At 44.0% G+C, this 21558-nt stretch overlaps 1 protein-coding gene across 1 annotated transcript in view; it reads right to left on the reverse strand.

Annotated features, from left to right (window-relative positions):
* The window catches only part of LAMA1 (laminin subunit alpha 1), a 179446-nt gene that overhangs the window by 38477 nt on the left and 119411 nt on the right, over positions 1-21558 (reverse strand). The window contains exons 31-44 of the mRNA XM_051851430.2: positions 21007-21093; positions 20529-20722; positions 19471-19613; positions 15569-15658; positions 13787-13898; positions 11898-12060; positions 9956-10166; positions 9645-9761; positions 9356-9519; positions 7082-7217; positions 6044-6137; positions 3938-4054; positions 872-1054; positions 386-540 (exon numbers count right to left, since the gene is read on the reverse strand). Of these exons, the coding sequence (XP_051707390.2) occupies positions 386-540; positions 872-1054; positions 3938-4054; positions 6044-6137; positions 7082-7217; positions 9356-9519; positions 9645-9761; positions 9956-10166; positions 11898-12060; positions 13787-13898; positions 15569-15658; positions 19471-19613; positions 20529-20722; positions 21007-21093 (1966 nt within the window). The remainder of the gene's footprint in view (positions 1-385; positions 541-871; positions 1055-3937; positions 4055-6043; positions 6138-7081; positions 7218-9355; positions 9520-9644; positions 9762-9955; positions 10167-11897; positions 12061-13786; positions 13899-15568; positions 15659-19470; positions 19614-20528; positions 20723-21006; positions 21094-21558) is intronic.

Raw genomic sequence — 21558 nt, forward strand, 5'->3', positions numbered from 1 at the left:
TTTGTGTAAAGCTTTTTAAATCTAGGCACATGAGGAGTCTTCAAAAACCTTCATGAAAATTGAGTATTAACAAAAAAATGACGCATGGATTTAAAAAATGTTCACACCACAATAAGGATCTTTTAATTCCAATTTTCCACTAACTTTTCAAAGTATCCTTGTATTTATAAATGTAGGCTATAATTATATCTCTAAAGGGATAAAGATCTCTTTGCTTACATTTTGAGACACAAGGAGGAAAAGAAGAACTCAGGAAATGAGGCTACTTATTGGCTATAAATGCAAGACAAGACCATGGGAAACCTGGGGTGATTGCCATCTGGTCTGCAAACCTTTTAGGGGACCCAAGTTACTACAGGGGATTCCCTGGGACCCCCAAACTCACAGAGGCTGCTTGTTTCCGGGCCTGACTGATCAGCAGCTTGATTTCCGACAGGTTTCTGCTCAGGTTCTCTTCTAAGAGCTTCAAAGGCTTCAACCGATCGAATAACAGGTTGGCTTGTTTTTCCACATCTTTAACTTTTCTTCCAGCCAACAGAGCTAAACAAATACAAGGAGGCAAGGGGGTGGTAGGGAAGTTGGGGAGAGGGAGAGAAATAAGATAAATAATTGCTCACTACTAATACACCAATAAAACAGAATCATCCTCAAATCCTCGAAACTGCAGTGAATACATGAAAAATACGCCAGCAGCATGCATTATCAAGGCCCTTCTTCTTTATAAATGCTAATTCAGATATGTTGATATATAAATGCTAATTCAGCATGTTGGTTTTTTAGTGACATTGTTTGCAAACACTATAGAGCGAGCGAGCGAGCCCCCATCTTCACTACATAGATTTCTAGGGTTGGAGGGAAGACTCTGACATACTGGTCACGGTGGAGTCCCGTAGAAGTTCATGTGTCTCCTGTAGGGTAGCATTCACTCGGGACAGGTCAGTTGACGTATTAAACACCTTCTGGCTCAATCCCACAACATCCTTCAGTGTGCTCACTGCTGTCTGGTTGGCAGATGAGGCCAGCTCTTTGGTTTTGGTTCCTTTGTCTCTCACACCTAAAACAAATGAAAATGATGGCAATCACACACAACAAAAACACAAGATTGCACCAGGAGTGATTTTATAAGACACACGTTACAGTAATTTTATTGATTGTTGAATGCGAAATAGAGCTCCTTGTTTTCAAAGATATTATTAAGGCTACAGACTATATGCTCATCTGTCTCCTTTTAGGGACAAATGAAATACTTTTGGTAGCAATTCTCTGGAATATGATTTCAATGCATAAGAAGACCATAAAAACAAAAGCTTTATACTCCTGACCCACCTGCAGAATTAACAGCTTTCTACAGAGTTTCTATAATGAAAGTTTTCCACTAAGATTTAGTGCCACTCATTACAGAAATTAAGAGTATTATTTAGATTGCTTGCAGTCTTTTATTTGCTTGTAGTCCTTCTTGCTGATATTTTTCTTAAATTGCATGTCTAATTTTAAACTTATTTATTTATTCAAAGGCAAAAAGAGACAGAGAAAGACATACAGACAGATCTTCCATCCATCCACTGGTTCATTCCCCAAATGCTTGCCACAGCTGAGACTGGGCCAGGAGCTGGGAACTCTGCGGGGGTTTCCATGTAGGTAGCAGGGACCTAACTACTTGAGCCATCACCTGCTGCCTCCCAGGAGTCACATTAACAGGAAGTTGGAATCAGGAGCAGAGCCAAGACGTGAACCCAGGCTCTCTGATATAGGACTTGCGTGTCCAAGTAGCATCTTCACTCATGTCAAATGCCTGCCCCTTCATGCTCAATTTTCTTAGGGCTTGAGGGTGAAGAACTATTTAAAGTGACAAAATAGCAAGAGAAAATATACTAAGTGAAATACAAAAAATTTTACAGGAGTCTTAAAAAATGAAGAGGGTTTCATTAATTGGTGATGCAACTGGGAAGAATGAAAAGTGCATGTATGCAGTGTGTCAGGGCAGGGGGCAGAAAGACTGCAGGAAGAAGGTACAGCATTTGGTGGGGCAGTTGGGACTCTGCTCAGGACACCTCATCCCCTGGGACTGGCTTAGGCTTGCCCAGCCCCAGCTGTCTGGAGGCATTTGGGGAGTGAACCAGCTGATGTGAGTTTGCCCCCTGCCCCTGTCTCTCTCTTTCTCTCTGCCTTTCAAATAAATAAAATGAACAAATTTTTAAGTATTCCCTTTCATCTATTTTCAAACATTATTGGAATAACTGCTGAAAACTTTCCGAATTTTATGAAAACTATAAACCCATAAATTGTTCAGTCTTAATCAGACTTTATTAAAAGAAATGCCCCAATTACTAAGTGCTCATTAACAAGCTAAACTTCTATATGGGGGCCTCTTTCTCTTCTTCATTAACACAATCTGCACATCATGCCACGTCGGGATGAAGGTGCTGGCACTTTAAGTCTGTAGTCGCGATGGAAGTCTCCTTGGCTAGAGGAAGTCCTGTTTGCTCACAGTCTCTATCGGCAGCTGGAAACCACAGCAGAATGGAGACTAAAGAGCCACAAAGGGTAAACTGAGACCCAACTATTCCAGATCTGGGTGCAGATTTTTTTTAAAAGGTATGATTTTTCATTTTTAAAGTGTTTACTCACGAATGGAGAAAACACTAACACCAGAAGCTGGATAAAGGGTATACATGTGCTCTTCTTACTCTTCTTGCAATTCTCTAAGTCTGAAATGACTTTCAAACAAAAAGCTATGTATTTGGAGCCGGCTCTGTGGCGTAGCAGGTAAAGCCACTGCCTGCAGAGCTGGCATCCCATATGGGCACCAGTTCAAGTCTCCACTGCTCCACTTCCAATCCAGCGCTCTGCTATGGCCTGGGAAAGCAGTAGAAGATGGCCCAAGGGGCCCCTGCACCCACATGGGAGACCTGGCAGAAGCTCCTGGTTCCTGGCTTCGGATTAGCGCAGCTCTGGCCGTTGCACCCACTTGGAGAGTGAACTAGCAGATGGAAGACTCTCTCTCTCATTCTCTCTTTCTCTCTCTCCCTTCATCCCTCTCTCTCCTTCTCTCTCTGTGTAACTGCCTTTCAAATAAATAAATAAATAAATCTTAAAAAAAGTAAAGTTATGTATTTTATCAAAACAGACCCTACTTTAAAAAAAAAAAAAAAAGGAAAAGAAACTTCCAGGTCAGAAAATGCTCCATTGATTCCAGGTAAGAAGTATGCTGAATGCGCTCAAAATCCAGCTTCCCCTGGAAACTCTCCCGGGGGAGAGAGGACCTGGGAGCAGGGCCCGCAGAGAGGACCTGGGAGCTGGGGCCCGCATCTCTAAGACTTTTACAGACACTCTCTGGAAAAAGGAAGGCGAAGCTTGAAGCAATGTAAATAACATCTCAGCACAATTCATTTGTGTTACACTTTAACGAATTACCCTATTTAGTATTTTAATGAATACCGCATTTCCAAATCATCAATATTAAAGTGACCAATGGGCCTATTTTAAAACACTTTATTGCCTCAGGAAGGAAGTTTACCAAGCAAGAGTGTTTAATTCTCACTTTTACAATGAATCTGGCGTCTCCCCTGAAGGCAGGTAAAGCATGTTCTATCTTCTTCCTCTGTTGGCCTCTTTGAGTGGCCCTGTTCCTTTGATGCCTTGTGTCAAGCCTATTTTAAAAGTAAGCAATCAAGATGGCAGCATGAAGTCTCTAACGCTTCTGTGTTTGAGGGAGAATAACTGTAGTATTTCAACGCAGGTGCTCTGAGGTTAATATAAAAAAAATGTGATCTTTACATCCAAATCCTAATTCTTTGCAAGTCAAATCTTCTTTGATGTCGGTGTCATTTTCCACCCTGACTAGGGCTCTTAATCAGACCTGAGGCAGGACTTCCTCAGGCTCTGTGTAAGGCTTCTACAATGAGATCAATCACATCAAGAAACACCTTCTACTTACTTTCAGGAATTGCTCTAAGCTTCAGCAGTAATCCACTGGTTTGCCCCGTGATGTTATCTGCACGCTCGTGAAATCTGTTTGCCGTATTTTTCAGTTCGCTCAGTTTCAACGCCATACCTATTTAAAGGAGGAAAAGAAGTGCTCCCTTTCAGGTAAGTTCCTCCACAACATCACCTAGGCAACAGCTTCTTTATCACTTCTGACTCATCTGTCAGAATGATGGCTTTCTATAGACACCCTAATGTTGAAAGTTTTCCAAGCAAGACTCAGCGCCATTCATTACAGAAATTAAGACTGCATTTTCAGTGTGCATAATCCATTTTTCTACTTTGCTTGTTGCCCTTCTCATTAATATTTCTTCTTAAATTTCATGTCCAGTTTTATTAGGGCTCAAAAGTGCAGAACTGTTTAGATCACCTAGTCTTAATCTCTCCTAACTTCCTAGCCACCCTGAATCTAGGCATATTTCTCCTCTGGGTTGTTAAACCTCAACCTCCTTCAAGTTTGGTTAAAGCTGTTTCACTTTTAAAATTTCTGCTCATCATACAAATTCACATCTGGATTTTGAATGCATGGTTAAAACACGAAATGTTAACTGCCAGAAAGTTCACAATGTCATGGCCTAGGATACATGTTAGCTAAAACCACAGCCTATCAGCCCTGATGTCAGAGCTTGTTTTTAACACTTTATTACTTTAAGCATTTAAGCTTGTTTTTAATGCTTTATGAGCATTAAGCATTTTCTATACTGTGAGATGATAACATAAATTCTAAAATATATCACTGACATAGAAGCAAAAATAAATATGACATATCCAACCCCTTGGTTCAGAGAGCTGGGGGAAGAGCCAGTACTACCCAGAAGCAGCCTGAAAAGGCTACAAGCTCTGTGTATGATTCACTAGTTAGTCCTACAGAACAAGTTTTGATTTTTGATATATTAGGATATATTAGAGCTGGCGCTGTGGCGTAGTGGGCTAAGCTTCCACCTGTGGTGCCAGCATCCTGTATGGGCACAGTTCATGTGCCAGCTGCTCCTTTCCTGGCCCAGCTCTCTGCCATAGCCTGAGAAAGCAGTAGAAGACAGCCCAAGTGCTGGGGCACCTTCACCTGCATGGGAGACCCAGAAGAAGTTCCTGGCTTCAGATTGGCCTAACTCTGGCTGTTGTGGCCATTTGGGGACTGAAACAGCAGATGGAAGACCTCTCTCTCTTCTGTCTCTCCCTCTCTCTCTCAAATAAATAAATACATCTTAGAAAAAATAATATAGTAAGGTGAAAAGCATAGTATGTCTCAGGAAGAACTGTATGCCTATGTAGTTTCTCTTACACACTGGATTCCTGCCACCATTTTGTTATGCTTATTGGATAGTTGTTACATGTGCCAAGTAATGGATACCTGAAACTCAAGGAAGAAACTAAACAGCATAGCTATTTTTTTTTAAAAAAATGGATAAAGTCAATATTATGATTTAATCCAATAATATGTAACATGAGTATACCATGGGTCTACCATGAAACCAGTCCTGTAAGAAAGGTAAAAGAAATACCAAACACAATCTATCTCTTCAAGGAACCATGAAATGATGAGAACACTACAGAGCACGTGCACTCAAAGACAACGCAACAGACACCATGAAGAATGGTGATGGCTCCAACTACAGCAGTGAGAGGAGAGTCTGGTCTTCAGGAGGGCTTGAAGATAGATACGACTGCCCAGTAGGGCACAACACCAGAAGAAAATGTGAAACCACACAAGGGCACTTCAAGAAATGGGTGGGAAAATGAACTTCAAGAGGCAAGTTTATATGAGTGCAAAAAAATTGAAACCATGCACAGTTTCTTCATACAAGCTTCATTTTCTTCATCTCTGAACTTTTTGAGGACCCTGTGTATATGTGGATTGGATGTGAAAATTCTTACAATCAAGATCAACATTGTTTGGTTTCATTTTCTCACCGCATTCTGAAGTCCCCTCACACGAGGTTGATATGGTAGAAAATTGGACTGTTTGTGTGACAGAAAAATGAGAAGCGTCCAGCTGCTCCAGGAAAGAACATTCTCAGAGAGGGGTTCGTTATCAGCTCAGGCCAAGCCACACACTGACCTTGGTGCTTCCGGCTAAGGTTGTTGCCTTCTTTGAGAAATTTGGAGCTTCGCTGCAGAGCCACTTTCCCACTGGAAACAAGGGACTCTGAGAACTGAAAAACACAAGGACTTAAGCAAGACGGGTGGGTGGGAGGGCAGAGTGGAATCCTGCTGGGGGCAGAGAAAGCAACTCTATGGAACAGCCTCCAGTCACGTTCCAGACAAGAAAGCCAACCAGATAACAGGGGGACAGCTTACTATGTCCAAGGAGAAGGAACAGGAAGACATGTTTACACGCATCTAAAGGGAACCAGCCATCAGAGAAAGATTCCCGTCGCGGGTAAAGACAAATGTCTCTACTACATGCCAAGGAGCTTTTGAGAACTTCTTCATCCCTACAACACCAACCCTTAGTCTTAATTAAAAAAAAAAAAAAAAGTACGGGGCTGGCTCTGTGATGCAGGAGGTTAATCCTCCGCCTGTGGCGTCAGCATCCCAAATGGGTGCCGGTTCTAGTCCCAGCTGCTCCTCTTCCAATACAGCTCTCTGCTATGGCCTGGGAGAGCAGTAGAAGATGGCCCGAGTGCTTGGGTCCCTGCACCCACGTGGGAGACCAGGAAGAAGCACCTGGCTCCTGGCTTCAGACTGGCACAGCTCCGACCGTTGCGGCCATTTGGGGAGTGAACCAGCGGAAGGAAGACCTTCCCTTCTGTCTCTTCCTCTCACTGTCTGTAACTCTACCTCTCAAATAAATAGGTAAAAAATGCATATATTTTTTTTAAAAAAAGTAGTTAGGACTTTAGGAAACTAAAACATATATCAGGTATCTTCAAAGTTAGTGGAAAATACACATTATCATTTAATCCCATTTTTGAGGAGTTTTTGAAGTCCTCTTGTACCACATGATAACAGACACCATTCACACAGATTCTACCAGAAAAGAAAGTGAATGAGCATATATTTGAACCCCCGAATCTTTACTCAAGCACCTTCTAGAATAACCTCCCACAGTGCCCAGAAAAGGAAGGCATATACCAAAGCCAGGGACATTGCTTACCAGGCTTGTCTTATTGACAGTCTCATGGGCATCGCTGGCCAGTTTGTCTGCTTCTTCAATCATTCTCTGAATGTTGGAATGGACGTGGACTGCACTGGTTGCATTCAAGGACACGTGTGTGACTTTCTCAAGGCCACTGTCAAATCAGCATAGTTAGAGATTTTATGATCAACAAAATCAAACTTGCAGTTCCACTCATGAACATTTTACGTACTTACTAGTCTTGAAAGCCTCCCAATTTCTCTCTAGAAAACTCACACCAGGGGCAAGTGTCTGGCCTAGTGCTGGGTCACCAGTTAGGGTGCTTGCAACCCACAACGGAGTACCTGGGTTCATTTTTCTGCTCTGGCTCCTGCTTCCTGCTTCCTGCTCATGCAGACCCTGGGAGGCAGCAGTAATGACTCAAGTAGTTGGGTCCCTTGTTACCCATGTGGGACACCTGGATGGAGTTCCTGGCTCTCAGCTTCCATGTTGTGGGCATTTGGAGAGTGAACTAGCAAATGAGAGTTCTCTATCTGTCTTTTAAATTAAAAAATTAACCCTCTTTTATAAAAAGGAACACCACCAATGAATAATAACCTGCGGCTTGCTCTCTAAATCTAAAAGCTTATCATGATAATACCCAGAATGGCCGTCTAATACTAAGAGTAGAAGCTATGCTATGTACCTTAGATAGTCATACATCACTTTCTACCTGCCACAGTCAACATCTCCTGATTTCTGTTCAAATTCCCTGCATACGTTGGGGTACTCATGCATGTCTACACAGGTTATAATCTCTCTGAAACACAGTCGTTACTTTGCAAAAGGCTTTCCTATGCACCATAAGAATGCTGGATCTTATCCCTCAACTGGAATACATAAGTTGATGAAATTCACTAGAGATTCTGTAGAGGAACAGATAATATTTCAATCAGCCTAACCTCATTCTAACAAGTGGGCAAATCACCCAGGAACTTGCCCACTGGTAATGGCCCAATTTCATCCAGCTCTCACTATCTTGAAAATGAAATCTGACAGTTGGCACATGTTTGCCTGCTGAGTAACTCACTTCGTTTTCTTTCCAAGGTTATTAAGTCAAGCCCTTCCCAGACCACACATCAGCAGTTACTGCTTGTGTACTTGCCTACTTGATTGGAAAAAGTTGGTGAGCCAGAAATAAAATATAATAATATGATTTAACTTTGTGTTTCACACCAAATTGCTTTTACTACTCTTACACTAAGTAATAAAGATTTTTGTCTAGCTCTATGTAGAGCCAAATATCATTGTCTTTTTTGGTGAATGATGAAAAGAGAGAAGCTGAGTACCTAACTCCATTTCATATGACTGATCCCTATGGTGTATGTACCTGTCAGTATTCAACTCAGCAAGTAATTTATGCAATATTCTGTCTCATATAATTTTAATTGCTTTTGTTGTATGAGTTAATCCTTCATGGCAGCATTTCTCAAAAGGAGAGATATTTACTGTTTCCCTTCTATAACACATACCCACACAAAAACCACTCATGTCAGCATATTCTCACTTCTTCCAGCCATCATTTATAACACATTTTAAAAATAAATTTACCACTTAACTCAGAATTGTGTAAATCACTGATAATACCTAAAACCATGTTTCCCATATTTGCTGCAAATCAGTATCAGCTAGAAGTTTTTCGGAAAAATTGCCAAGTCTAGGCTACATCCTAGGCCAACTAAGTCTCAACATTGAGTCAGGGCAGGAGATGAGGAGACAGGATCATCAGTGCTCACTAGGGTTCTTCTGGTCATTCCAATCAATGTGCAGATGAGTTTGGGAAGCACTGGCTTAAAGTTTGATTCCTGTTTAAAGGTGCTTCCAATGAATCGGAGCCAAAATTAATAATATCAAAGAATAATCATTATAATATCAACCATCCCCCACCCAGGTCATAAGCTCCAAAAAAGCATGATCTGTAACGAGACAATCTCCTTGTTCTACCCTACATGCAACCTATCAGGGTGCAGAGCACTCAGTCGATACTTAAGCCTTGATGGCTTGAGACTGTAGCACACTCTTTGCTTTAATTCCTATCCAGCGCCAGATGCATTTTCCCAGCACATACTCAGGCCCAATGGTAAATTATGTAGCAGACAAGGGAAGAATCGATTTGCCTGATCCCAATACAGAAGTCCCCATTTTTACACAAAGGATGAGCAGTGACTCAACACAGAGATGAAAACAGCTGTCCTGCCGAGCTCCCATCGAGAGATCACAGCCTCTCCAATTCCCACACGCCTGTGCACTAACCTGGCCAGAGCACCTGCTCGTCTCTGGAGCTCAGCTGCATGGTCCTCAGCTCTGTAGACAAGGTCAAGGGCTTTCCTTTGGGACATCTGCATGACCAGATCATCAACATGGTGCCTGATTTTAGCAGTCCACAGAAGTAGCTCATCCTGCAGATTCTCTAATTGCTGCATGGAGGAATTAATATTGTAAATATAGGCGCACTGCTCTCATAACACATGTGTGTACACGTAGACGAAGTGTGTGAGGATTCTTTGGAAGATGTAACGCGGCCATGCAAGTTGTAACTTACGGCTAGAGTATTTTGCATAGTGTCTGCATGTGCAGTGGCAGCATCTATCAGTGTTCTTCCTTGGGCAGTTAGCTTTGAGGTCAAGTTTTGTTCTTCTCGGACATGTCGCTTTTTATCCTGTAGCAAATAATCACATAGGGAGGATGCTTCGCAAAAGCAAGTCAGCTGCTGAACTTGGGTGCCTGTTGCTACATGCGGAGGTTAGCACTCATGAGTACTCACACCTCACACTGTAAGAAGTGTGATACTTCCTACACTGGAGAAGTGGGCTGCCAGCTCTAACTGTGCAGGGGAGAGCTAGTCAGACTCACCTTGAATTCTCTCAGGTTGGCCTTGACAATGAGCAGCAGGTGGCTGCTTTCCTTGGTCTTGGCCTCTGCATCCTGCACAAGGTCTTCTGCCACCTGCAGTTCATTGTGGTGCTTTGTAAGGACGCGGCTGGCTGCTGCTTTTAACGCCTCCAACTCCTCCTGTGGCTTTTGGAAAGCTTTCTGAATTTGGGACAGTAAACTTTCAGCAGCCCTGATAAATACAAATGGTTCACACAGTATGTTAATGAACACCAAAGCTCAGCTCTCTGACATGATAACGGAAGGAATTTTCACTTAGGCATACCTAGTTTCTCGTTTATTTTTATGCATTTATTTATTAAAGAATCTGAGAGAAAGAGAGGAAGACACGAGCAGACAAAAGGATTTCCCATTCACTGGTTCACTTGCTAAATGATCACAATGATTGGGACGGAGCCAGGAGGAAGCCAGGAGCCAGGAACATAACACACATCTCACCAGTGGGTGGCCGCGACTTCACTGCCTGAGCCATCCTTTGCATTACCCAGAAGCTGGAGTCGTGGAGGGGAGCTGGGACTGGAACGCAGCCACTCCCGTATGGGATCCCAGACAGCATCTTAACTGCTGTACCAAGTGTCCTCCCTTAGTTTCTTCTTGAAATCATTCATGCTATGTTATAATGTTTTAAGAATAGAAACAATTTTTCAAGGAAGTCTACAGGTATAGCAGATTTATATTTTATCCTTAACAAATTGTATTTGTTCACAAACTTCTAATGCATTTTAGCCATGGAATTAAAAGGATTGCATCTCAGTGAAACTGGATTCAGAAAATCGGAGCTACCTTCTGTACTTAAGCACAGGCCCTACAATCTTTCATGATGATATGGTAAGAAAGTGTAAAGAGGCTACTCAGTGATTTGCTATGAGTTCATCAATTTATCTGCATGATATATAGGGTGTATGCAGCTAATTAAGATATAGATTTTGTAAAACTTTCAAATCGCCAAAAGATAGAATTTGATAGAGGCAATTTTTAGAAAATCAAGTATTTTCCTATATACTTTTATGCTATCAAATTGCTTATTTAAATCATTTTGGGGAGCAGGTGTCTGGCCCAGCAGTTAGAATGCTCTGTGGGATGCCCACATCCCATTTTGGCATGCCTGGGTTCAGGTCCAGGCTCTGCTCCTGCTAACCTTCACCCTGGGAGGCAGCAGGTGATGGCTTATGTAGCTGGGTCCCTGCCACCCACATGGGAAACTGAGATGGAGTTCCTGGCTCTTGGCTTTGGCCTGTGTAGGCCTGTGACCATGTAGGCTGCAAGCATTTGGGGAGTGAATCAGCAGATGGAAGTGCTCTCTCTCTCTCTCTCCCCCCTTCTTAAATGAATGAAAATAAGATAATACTTAAGACATTCATCACAACGTAGCAGAAAGGCAGTGTGTATTATTACCCCCAGTAAGAACTATGTGAAAATACTAAGAAAAAGCCCTGACAGGGAATTCCAAGCTCCTTTTATGTCACCATTCTTGTGTGTCATTTCTGTGTCATTTCACATCACAGCTTTCAACAAGGGATTGAAGAGGTGAGCTGAGTGATTCTGGCAAAATGTCCACCTGTCTTACAGTTCATGGCATCAGTAGCCACGGACCACATTTCTTCTACGAAAGTTAACTGCCTTATACTTGATCTATAACAGATACAGTACCATGAGGCTCTTTTGTTTGTGCTGGGTGGAAGTGTTCCAGAATCACACAAAGAAAGCAGAAACCCCTGCACGAGAGCATGAAGACAAATGATACTGACTGCACAGATCACGCTGGTCTGCAGTTGCGGGGGGAGGGACAGCACCCGATGTTCACCTGACAGCAGGGTCCCGCCCCCTCTCTTAGGACATGCCATCCCAGGGGGAGCACTTTCTCTCTTGCAGCGCCCTCTTCCTGGTGGTGCTGGGAACTTACTTGAGTTCCAGGGTGGCATTTTGGTGCAAGTGCGTGAAGTGTCTTCTCCAAATGGCTTCCAGCAAGGACGTCAAGTCCCGCTGCATACTCTGAAGGGTAGAATTGGGGAGCTGGAGGTCCTCGTCCCAGGTCTGATTTAAATTTGTTGCCTTCTTAAGAATTTCTATGGAGAAAACCCATCAGTCAGTTAGTCAGTCTCTCATAAGTGGACAGTACTCGAGGGAAAAACCTAGAACCTTCTTTGGTGAGGGTTGTTCTGGCCACCTAAGCTGGACTGGACCTCAAGGCCAGGCCACCCTCTGCATCCCAGTGCACTCTGGACATCTTCTAACAAAACACTCACCAACCTGGCAGTATGGCTTGATTCAAGGTCAATCTCTCCAGGTTCCCTAAACTCCAAAAGGTCACGGACTGGGTCCATCAGGATTACCCGAGTGTTCCCTTGTACTTTGTAGACATTTGCACATTGAAGTTTCTCAATAAAGACTCACTGCCTGACTAAACCACTAGTACTTGATACTACTCTTAGATTAAACATTTTCCCCAATAATCTTTTATCTTTTGCTCTATAAAATCTGATTAGCATTGGATTCTGTACTGTTTAAATCCTTATACTACAATCCATAAAGAAAAGGAAGAATCTGTTTCTGATAGCCAGAAAACTGAAAATAGTACACTAAAAGCCATAAGTGCTCTAAAAAGAGGGGACTTAAAAAGTCTGAGGATAAATGGAATTAAAGTCGTCCATTTTGGTGCAATACCTTTTGAAGTCCATGCATAGTTTTATCAAAATCCGCACTTTCCTTGGCCGGCGCCGCGGCTCACTAGGCTAATCCTCCACCTTGTGGCGCCGGCACACCGGGTTCTAGTCCCGGTCAGGGCACCAGATTCTGTCCCAGTTGCCCCTCTTCCAGGCCAGTTCTCTGCTGTGGCCCGGGAAGGCAGTGGAGGATGGCACAAGTCCTTGGGCCCTGCACCCGTATGGGAGACCAGGATAAGTACCTGGCTCCTGCCATCGGATCAGTGTGGTGCACCGGCCGCAGCACGCCGGCTGCGGCAGCCATTGGAGGGTGAACCAACGGCAAAGGAAGACCTTTCTCTCTGTCTCTCTCTCTCACTGTTCACTCTGCCTGTCAAAAAAAAAAAAAAAAAAAAAAAAAATCCGCACTTTCCATGAAGTGGTTGAAGGCCCCCTGTAGGCCCCCTGTACTGTGGATATTCTCTGGCACCAAACTGCAGCCCCAGATCCCACCAGCACCTACTCTGAGCCAATGCATTGTGGGGTACCACATCAGCTTTATCACAGCGTGCTTTGGGAAGTAAGGATTCAAGTGATAGACATAACAGAGAGATTAAAAAGTAAACAGATACATAAATACGATACATAAAGCTCTCAGTAAAAGTCTATGGCCTGGGGCCAGTGCTGTGGCACAGTGGGTAAAAACACCACCTGCGATCCTGGCATTCCACATGTGGGCTAGTTCGAGTCCCCTCTGTTCCACTTTCCATCCAGCTCCCTGCTAATGTACCTGGGAAAGCAGCAGAGGATGGTCCAATTACTTAGGCCCTTGTACCCAGGTAGGAGACCTGGAGGAAGCTCCTGGCTCCTGGGTCCTGGCTTTGGATCAGCCCAGTTCCAGTGATTGCAGTCATTTGGGGGAGTGAACCAGTGGATGGAAGACCTCTCTCTCTCTCTTTGTAATTCAGCCTTTCAAATACATAAATAAATCTTTTTTTTAAAGTCTATGGCTTGCACATTTCAGGATCCTTAAACTATGAAATACTCCAGCCACTTGGTTCTACGAAGCCCAGTGCAAGACACATTTAGTTGTACATTTAGTAAAGTGAACGTGACTCTACCAATTAAGCCCAGGCCCCTCCCACACTACCTGTGACGTCCATCTGCAGCCTCTCAATGAACGTGGTCAGGTCCTGACTGGCGTTGAGGATTCTCTCAGTTGCCCTGTTCACCTGCTGGCTACTTGTTAACACTCTGGTGAGCTGCCAGAAAAATCAGGCCTCAGGTTAGTGACTTCAAATAATATGCAAGCCTTGGTATTCCAGCTGTTATCTCTGCTAAGCAACAGAATATGATTCAGAATGCAGAGTAAATATGCACACTCATGCACACCAAGGTTAATATTTCTAGGTTGGAAATTGACTAAGTGGCTAATGAAATAATACATGGTTCACCCAGAGTGAGAAAGGATGCGGTTTTCCCCCAAGCGCAGCCTAACGGACCACCACCAAAGGGATGATTCTCCCAGCATCTACATTGTGAAGGCCTCCGTTCACGTCAGGAGTCACAGGCAGTCAGGGGCACATTGAGAAACACGTTAGGAGATGCTGCCATTGTGTGATTGTCATACACAGTGCCTTAAACAAACCTCCATGCCACAGCCCGCTTCCTGTACACCTGGAATACACTATAAATAGAGGCGTTTCCAAAAGTTCATGGAAAGCAGAATTAAAAATTCATCTTGGTGCCCAAAATCTTGAAATCTATGTGTTGTTTTTTCAGAATATGCATTTTCTGTGAACTTTCTGAAGAGCCCTCATTTATACACTTGGATTTGCAACTTCTTTGGCACAAAAATAAATTTATCTTTTAATTCCATTTTCCATGAACTTTTGGACGCTCACTCGGGTATAGAATAGGCCTATTTCTCCTAGGATCATGGCAAACAAAACAACATGAGATTAAACTACACACAATTAAATTATTCCAGCCATCAGCACTCGGGACTCATGAGATGCATGAGGCTGCTGACGGCACAGCATGGTAGGCTATTTTACAGTAACCCCCAAATAATGATAAAGGCGCAATACAGTGAACACATAAGCCAGTAACCTAGTCACATGGAATCAAGTACAATGTACCATATGTTATTAGACTGTTATACACCGGGCAGTGCAGGGCAGTCATGTGAGGTATGCACTGTGCTGGGACATTTTGTCACCAGGCCATAGCATTTTTTCAGCTCCATTGTAATCTTGTGGGACCAGAGTCAGTCAGGTGGCCTGTCATTCTAACACATCTTTAGGCAGTGCATGACTACATACTGAATACAGAAGTCAAACCTTACTCATTTGTATGGCTGATGAGAATCTGGGGAGTCAAACGCAGGCACTTTGAAGTGGGCCAGGGTTGTCCCAACCAAGGTTTGACACAGGAGTAGGGAAGTCCAGCTCAGGGGCCGTATAAGGCCTGTGAAATCATTCATTCTGGCCCTGCCACATCAACCACAAGAGGAATTCGAAATTCAATAAGTATATAGCAGGTTCATTTTTAAGTTGATAACTTGGTATGGCCTGCGAGTGAGTGATGTTATGAATGCCCACATGGCCCTGGGCAGAAAGAAAGTTCCCCACCCCTGGCTTAACAGCTGGACTCAGGCCCACAACTCAGCCATCTTTTCATCCTGGCCCTACCCCTCGGTTCGGAGCAGACAATGGAAGACAGCAAAGCGAATGGCTGATTCCTCATTACAGATGCCTTTTCCCTGGAAACCACAGAAGCTGGCCGTGCTGCAGCTAACCTGAGATAAAGAAGTGGGAGCCCAGCTCCTGGAGCCTGGGTCCGCCAGATCTGATGGGAGTGGAGCTCCGGGCCACCCCGGCAGTGGCTCACGGGGCTGGGCTCGGGAACAGCCTCTATGGAAAGAATTTACCTCCGCTTGCAGGTCGTCCGTGTGTTGTGCAACATCTTCAAGTTCACTGTTGGCCAGTTCCTTCTGAGCATTTTCTTTTAATAAAGATTTCTGAGAAGAAAGGACACCGATTTCAACACTTAAAAGTAAAATGTTCTGGTTCTTAACCAAGAACCACTTGGTATTGCCTTTGTGGCTCACATAAAAGATTCTTTCCTGGAAATTGCCATTAAAAAATAAAACAGATGATATTTACTTAAATTCTGACTGCAGCTACCTGATTCCACACTGTCATCGGTTGCATTACATTTCCTATAGAGACATCAATTTAAAATCTGGTGTGTTAAGCAGAATCTGAGACTGCTGCAATTCTTAGAGTCATATAAATTTTAATTATAATCACCAGCACCTAAAAAACACATATCAGGCCAGCATACAATAGTACTTAATAAAGGCCTTTAAAAGTATTAATTTAGTGCTTAATTTTTGCCAACACTTTTCTAATTTCTTTTCTTATTTGACTTATTTAAACCTTATAACAAGTCTATGGAGTGGTTACACTGCTGTTTAGGATAACTTGCCCAAAGTCACGGTGTTGGTAAATAATGAGAAATAACAGAGTCCACACCCCTAACCTCTGAGGAATACCTTATATAAACACAAAATGTTACATAAAGGAATGGAAAAGTAATTTAAATGACAGAAAATCATACAAAATTAGTTTAAATCAAGTATTTATCCCACTCAATACATCTAAAATACAGTTACATGCCTAAGGCCCAATTTGCCAGTAAATAGTATTTATTTATTGTGTATGCAACAATCGGAAAATACATTTAAATATTTCCTTTATTTAAAAAAATTTTCAGTATAAACAGAAATTTATTTTTCTAATTGCTTCATTTTTTGAATTTTGTATTAATATAAAGAGAACAGATTTGATGCATTCCATGGGTACAGTTCCAAGCAGACAGCCACACTTCCCTCAGTCCCCTGCTCCCCTCCATCCCCCCTCCCTCCCTCCCTCTCGTCAGCAGTTTTTACAAAGACACAATTTTAATCCACTCTTGATTCCCAGGGTTAATTCACCACTAATCATGATATTCAACAAATAAACAGTAAGAAGACTACAGTTCCACAGGAGTATAACATAAGCTAAACATGACCTCTCATCTTTCAAAAACTTGCTTGCCATTGGAGTAGAAGTAACATAAAAATATCCCTTGGGATTTCATAACCTTCCTCCTCTGCCATTATAGAGAAAGGACCACAGTCAGCAAGACTGGATCACTGAGCCAGCCCCACCCAACACACACACCGCATACACCACACACACATACCACACAACTAGAGACATTGGGCACACCTACACACAAAATACACACACCACAATGCACACCTACCCACACCACATACCATTGACTTTTATTGGTTTTTTAAAAATTAATTTTTATTAAGTGATGGCTGTTAAATATAAGAGTGGGAGTAAGAGAGGGAAGAGATGTGCAATTCGGGACATGCTCAAGCTGACTTACCTCAAACGGTAGAGTTAGAAACATACCAGGGGATTCCAATTCAATCCCATCAAGGTGGCATGTACCAAGGCCATCTCACTAGTCCCAGTGATCAATTTCTGTTCACAACTGATCATAATGATAGGACTAAGAGCCAAAGGGAGCACATAAACAAGACTAGTGTCTGCAAATACTAGCTGATAGAATAAAAAAGGGAGAGAACAATCCAACATGGGAAGCGAGATACATAGCATACCCATTGAATGGCAGATGTCCTAAACAGCACTCTGGCCTCAGAATTAGCCCTTAAGGCACGCGGATCTGGCTGAAAAGCCCATGAGAGTATTACAGGCATGGAAAGCCAAAACACTCTGGCCAAAAAAACAAAACAAAACAAAACAAAACAAAAAAAAAACAAACTTACATGAAAGATCTCTGTGAGTGAGATCCCAGTGAAAAGAACAGGTCATCAAAGAAGGAGGTACCTTTCTCTGAAGGGAGGAGAGAACTTCCACTTTGACTATGACCTTGTCTAAATATGATCAGAGTTGGTGAACTCAAAAGGCTTCCATAGCCTTGGCAACTCATGACAAGAGCCTAGGGCGATTACTGATGCCATAAACAAGAGTGTCAATCTGTTAAGTCAACAACAGGAGTCACTGTGCACTTACTCCTCATGTAGGATCTCTGTCCTTAATGTGCTATACATTGTGATTTAATGCTATAACTAGTACTCAAACAGTATTTTTCACTTTGTGTTTCTATGTGGGTGCAAACTGTTGAAATCTTTACTTAATATATGCTAAACTGATCTTCTGTACATAAAGAGAATTGAAAATGAATCTTGATGTGAATGGAAGCGGGGAGGGAGAGGGAAAGGGGAGGGTTGCGGGTGGGAGGGAAGTTATGGGGGGGAAGCCATTGTAATCCATAAACTGTACTTTGGAAATCTATATTCATTAAATAAAAGTTAAAAAAATTAATTTTTATTTATTTGAAAGGCAGAGAGAGAGAGAGAATCTTCTACTTCCCAGTGGCTGCTGAAGCCAGGAACTAGGAATTCCATGCTGGTCTCCCACGTGGATGGCAGGGGTCCAAGTACTTGGGCCATCTTCTTCTGCCTATTTCCCAGGCACATTAGCAGGGAGCTGGATCAGAACTTGAGCAGCTGAGACTCAAACTGGTGCTCCAAAATGGGATGCCTGGGGCTGACGCTGTGGCATAATGGATAAAACCGCTGCCTGCAGTGCCGGCATTCCATATGGGTGCTGGTTCGAGTCCTGGCTGCTCCTCTTCAGATCCAGCTCTCCGCTAAGTCCTGGGAAAGCAGTAGAAGATGGCCCAAGTACTTGGGTCCCTGCACGCATGTGGAAGACCCAGAAGAAGCTCCTGGCTCCTGGTTTTGGATCGGCGCAGCTCCAGCTATTGCAGCCAACTGGGGAGTGAACCAGCAGATGGAAGACCTCTCTCTCTCTCTCTCTCTCCTTCTCGCTCTGTGTAACTCCTTCAAGTAAATAAATAAATCTTTAAAAAAAAATGGGATGCCAGCATCACAATTGGCAGATAACCTATTGTACTACAATGCTGACCCTTATACGCCGACATTACCGTCCAGACTTATTTTCTGGTATCGTATTAGGACAGCTGTTTCCAAATACATAAAGGTCTGTCTTAATGAGGAATGAGAGTGGATGCTGCATTATTCCAAAAGGCAGAACAAGGGGCAAGGGGTGGAATATACAAGGGGTCTTCATAAGGTTCACAGAAAAATGCACATTATCTCTTTTCTGCAAAAGACTTGTTTATTTATTTGAAAGGCAGTGTAACACACACACACACACAGAGAGAGAGACAGGGAGAGGGAGAGGGAGAGGGAGAGAGAATCACAGAGAGACAGAGAGATGTTACATCTGCTGGCTCACTCCCTAAATGGCCACAACAGCCAGTGCTAGGCCATACTGAAACCAGGAGCCAGGAACTCCATCTGGTTTCCCACATGGGTGGCAGGGGCCCAAGCACTTGGGCTATCTACTGCTGCCTTCTGGGTTCACTAGCAGGGAGCTGGATCAGAAGCACAGCAGCTAGGACTCCAAGCAGCACTCAGATACGGGATGACGGCATTGCAAGCAGCGGCTTAACCCGCTATACCCCACATTATCTTTTAATTCCATGTTCCATGAACTTTATGAAACACCCCCATACAGGAGGGCCTCTACGGAGCAGCTCTTCAGTAGTCCGTGCAATTTCACAGGGAAACCTTGGGTGAGAGGAGAGGTTTCAAGACTTGAAACTTCCCAGCGGGCAAGAGGGAAGTGAGGCAGACCGACAGCACGGCTCCTAACCCCATGCCCTCGACCCTACCTCTCCATGACACACGCTTCCAGCCACCTCCATACCCCCAGCACCTACCCGGAGATCCTGAGTTGTATTTTCCAGGTTTGACAAAATTCCGTGTGGGAGAGAAATGATGCTGCTGAGGTTCACGGAAAGAATGGCGTCACCAACATTATCCAAGTCATCCAGCAGCACGCCTGTACATTCATCATCGCAAGCTAGAGACAAGGAAAACAGAATCTGAGTTAACACAGAGCCGCCTGCCCATGGTCCCACAGGGCTCCGTGAGCCACTTCATCACCACGACCCAGATGGGCAGAGAACGTTCCATGACCCCCATGGACCAGCCCTGATGGCATCCTCACTTCCACTGAGTGATGGGTGATAGGACAAGAAAATGCTCAGCCCCTATTACCAAATGAGGATGCTGACTCATACCAGAGGGCTGACGTCCCTGGTCCCAGCCGAGCCCAAGAGGGGCCCCGGTTTGGCACGCTCCATTATCCCGCTGCAACCCTTAGGAGCCTCAGCCCATCTTTAACTCATAGCAACTGCACTGGATCCCAGCCTGGTCTGTCACCTCCTCAGAGAGTCTGCAGACACATCCTCAGCAAGGGACAAACGAGGGACACTGGGGAGAACAGCAGATTTTGGGGGGCTTTGTAACAAATGCAAAAACAATAGCAAAGAAGCTTGCCAATGCCACGGTCCTCACGCTCCTTCCTGTCTTCTCCACGAACCACTGAGAAGCAAAAATTCCATGACAGTCAGGAGCTGAAGCCATGCTGAAATGTGGGCCACACAATCGACAACCCCACTGTGCTGTTTGCTCCCCAGTGCTGATTGGTCCTTGGCTCGGATAAGGGAGACACGAACACAGCTAACCTATGACATTGGAGTTCCTGTACTTAGCACCAGAAATAAGGTCTGGCTTTCCAGAACCTTCAGCCTCAGCCTGAAAAGACACCACTGCAGGCTCAGCTTGGTACAAGCACTAGCAACCTGGGCTCAGTTAAAATAATAAAATATCAAATGCAATAGGAGCTTCTGCTGTCATAACCACTTCTTTCCCCAAAAAAGAAAACACATGGGATTATGAAAATCTGTCTTCAGATATTCAGGGAGAAACCCACAGACACAGCTGCTCTCCAGCACCACGTGCCGGGGTTCGCACTGCTCGCATCGCAGCCCGGTGGCCCCCGGCCGGCAGACGCACTGCCCCGACTCGCGGTCACAGTCGCTGTGAACAGAGCCATGCAGGCTGCAGTCACACTTCCGGCACCTGCCACCCAACATCCGAGGGTTTCCGTGGTAGCCCGAGGAGCACCTGCAGGAAGGAAGAGAAGCGGGTATAGACAGAGGCATCCACACCGGCGAGCAAATACACAAACTAGCTTTTACCCTAAGAATCCGACCATTTCTGCCATTTGTCCCACAAAGCACACAAGTCCATTCAGATCAGGAGATCTGGTTTAGGAAGAGTACCAAGGTCCCAGATCTGTCGTGTGCATCCAAATGGATAAGGACTCCCAAATCATTATAGTAAGTATGCCTGCTGCTTTATAAAGGCGGACGTGCCTACCGTGTCCCTGTGATGACTCCACGACATACCTCTCACAATACTGCCCTTCATAGCCTGGGGCACAGGCATCACAGCGCAGGTCACCATCACCTTCCAAGACGCACGTGGGACTGAAACTGGAAGAAAAAACTTTTTTATTTGCATTTTCAGATCTAAAACTTCAAGCCTTTCTTAATTATTTACTACTTATTACTCTTAAGATACACCCAAAGTTATTAGGATACTACTCCCGAAGTTGTGGGATTACACTGGATGATCAGACAAGCTTTTTAAGAGTTTACAACCTGTTGGACATCAAGACGGAAAACGACCATGAAATCAGTATGATTACGAACCTATCATGAATGCCAAAGATCTTCATGAGACCCCTGGCCAGTGACAGCCATGTGAACCCCTCACTGAAAGGCAACCCTGAGGACTGTAACTCATTTAGTCTCCCAAAGAAAGCTTCCCAGCTAGAAAAGCTCTTGTTCTGGGATGTACACAGACAATCACCTGGCCGAGCGGGTGGTAAGGGGCCTGAGCTTGCGCCAATATGAGAAACAGCAGGGAGAAGAGGGCTGAGCAGAGGCAGACGAACA

Source organism: Oryctolagus cuniculus, chromosome 10, assembly GCF_964237555.1.
Source record: "Oryctolagus cuniculus chromosome 10, mOryCun1.1, whole genome shotgun sequence".
Classification (NCBI taxonomy): Eukaryota; Metazoa; Chordata; class Mammalia; order Lagomorpha; family Leporidae; genus Oryctolagus; species Oryctolagus cuniculus.